At 16.8% G+C, this 1,503-nt stretch overlaps 1 pseudogene across 1 annotated transcript; it reads left to right on the top strand.

Annotated features, from left to right (window-relative positions):
* Positions 1-290: 290 nt before the first annotated feature.
* Positions 291-1,063, top strand: PGSY75_0022600 (putative exported protein; annotated as a pseudogene; the record flags this gene model as incomplete). Its single annotated transcript is given in 2 exon segments — positions 291-878; positions 881-1,063. Coding segments are annotated over 2 exon segments (771 nt in total).
* Between the last annotated feature and the right edge of the window lie 440 nt (positions 1,064-1,503).

Raw genomic sequence — 1,503 nt, 5'->3', positions numbered from 1 at the left:
TTAATAGTGTTATAATATTTTATTTTATTATTTTTTTGCATGTTGTTGTAATGGCATTATATATATATATATATATTTATTCATTTTTAAAATATATTAAATTATATATTTTTTAAATGTTTTATATTTTTTTCATTATTAATAAAATAAAATATTTAATTTCTATAGAATTATTTGTATAACCCCTGTCCCCCCTCATTTTTTTGTTTTGTTTTTATGATAATCATAAGAGTTAGACGTTCTTAGGTTTATATTATATATATATATATATATATATATATATATATATATATGTCATAAAAATATATCATATTATAATATTTTATATATGTCTTCATAATTTTTTAAAAACCTTATTAAATATAGATTATGAAAAAGATGTAGAGTGTAGTTTGTATTTAATAAATAAAACTAATGATAATAAATTTTATAAAAAGGAAAGACGAGAATTAACTGAATGGGAATGTTCACATAATATACAAAATTTAAGAAATACAAGGTAACATATATTTGATGCTTCTTTAACCCTAGAATAATTACAACAATTAAGAAATATAATAATATTTGAAAGAAGAATACTTTGATGATTTGATAAATTTTATTCAACAAAGTATTGATGATGGCAAGCATATAATATTTTTGAAAGATTTTTTAAGAAAAAAAAAAAATACTTTCACATCTTAGATTATATAGATTATATTATTCATTCAATGGAATAAATAATATGGGTGATAATTTATTAAATCAGATGGAAGAAGTTATTTCTAATTTTTCCTTTAACACATGTAAGTGTTAATGCAATGTATATTTCTTATAAAACAGAACTTGATATATCTATGGATCTTTTAGATTGTGTGTTAAGACAAAGATATGAACAAAAAAAAGGAATGAATTTTTAAGTAATACGAATGATATACGTTTAGCAATAAATTTAAGATTTAATTCTGAGGGTATATATATTAAAAATGAAATAATAGAAAAAATGATTAAATGTATAAAACAAAGAATTTATCATATAATTCTACATCATGCAAATTTACCATCTCATATGTATAGAAAATAAAATATATATATATAAATATATATATATATATATATATATATATATATATATATATTAGTTATAATATGTTGATATATCTTGACAGTTTTGTGTATTAATGATAGAAATGAATTTAAGATCATTATATTTTTTGATGAATTATTAATACATAAAAAAGATATTAATAAGAATCACCCAATTTTTTCACATTATTCATAAGCAAAATTTTTAATATAATATAATATATATATATATATATATATATATACATATATAATTATGCAAAGAATCAAAAAATTTTTCTTTTGTCCTTTTTGATATATTTATATATGTAGGTTTAATTTAATTGTCTTTAAAAAACGTTTGAAAAAATTAACATAGAAGAATAAATAGAGCATGAAAAATATATGAAATAATAACAAAAATGTAACAAATATATATTAAGATTATGATATTATTAT

Source organism: Plasmodium gaboni (genome assembly GCF_001602025.1).
Source record: "Plasmodium gaboni strain SY75 chromosome Unknown, whole genome shotgun sequence".
Classification (NCBI taxonomy): Eukaryota; Apicomplexa; class Aconoidasida; order Haemosporida; family Plasmodiidae; genus Plasmodium; species Plasmodium gaboni.
The sequence above is the reverse complement of the archived record's forward strand: the minus strand, read 5'-3'. Positions and strand labels throughout refer to the sequence as shown.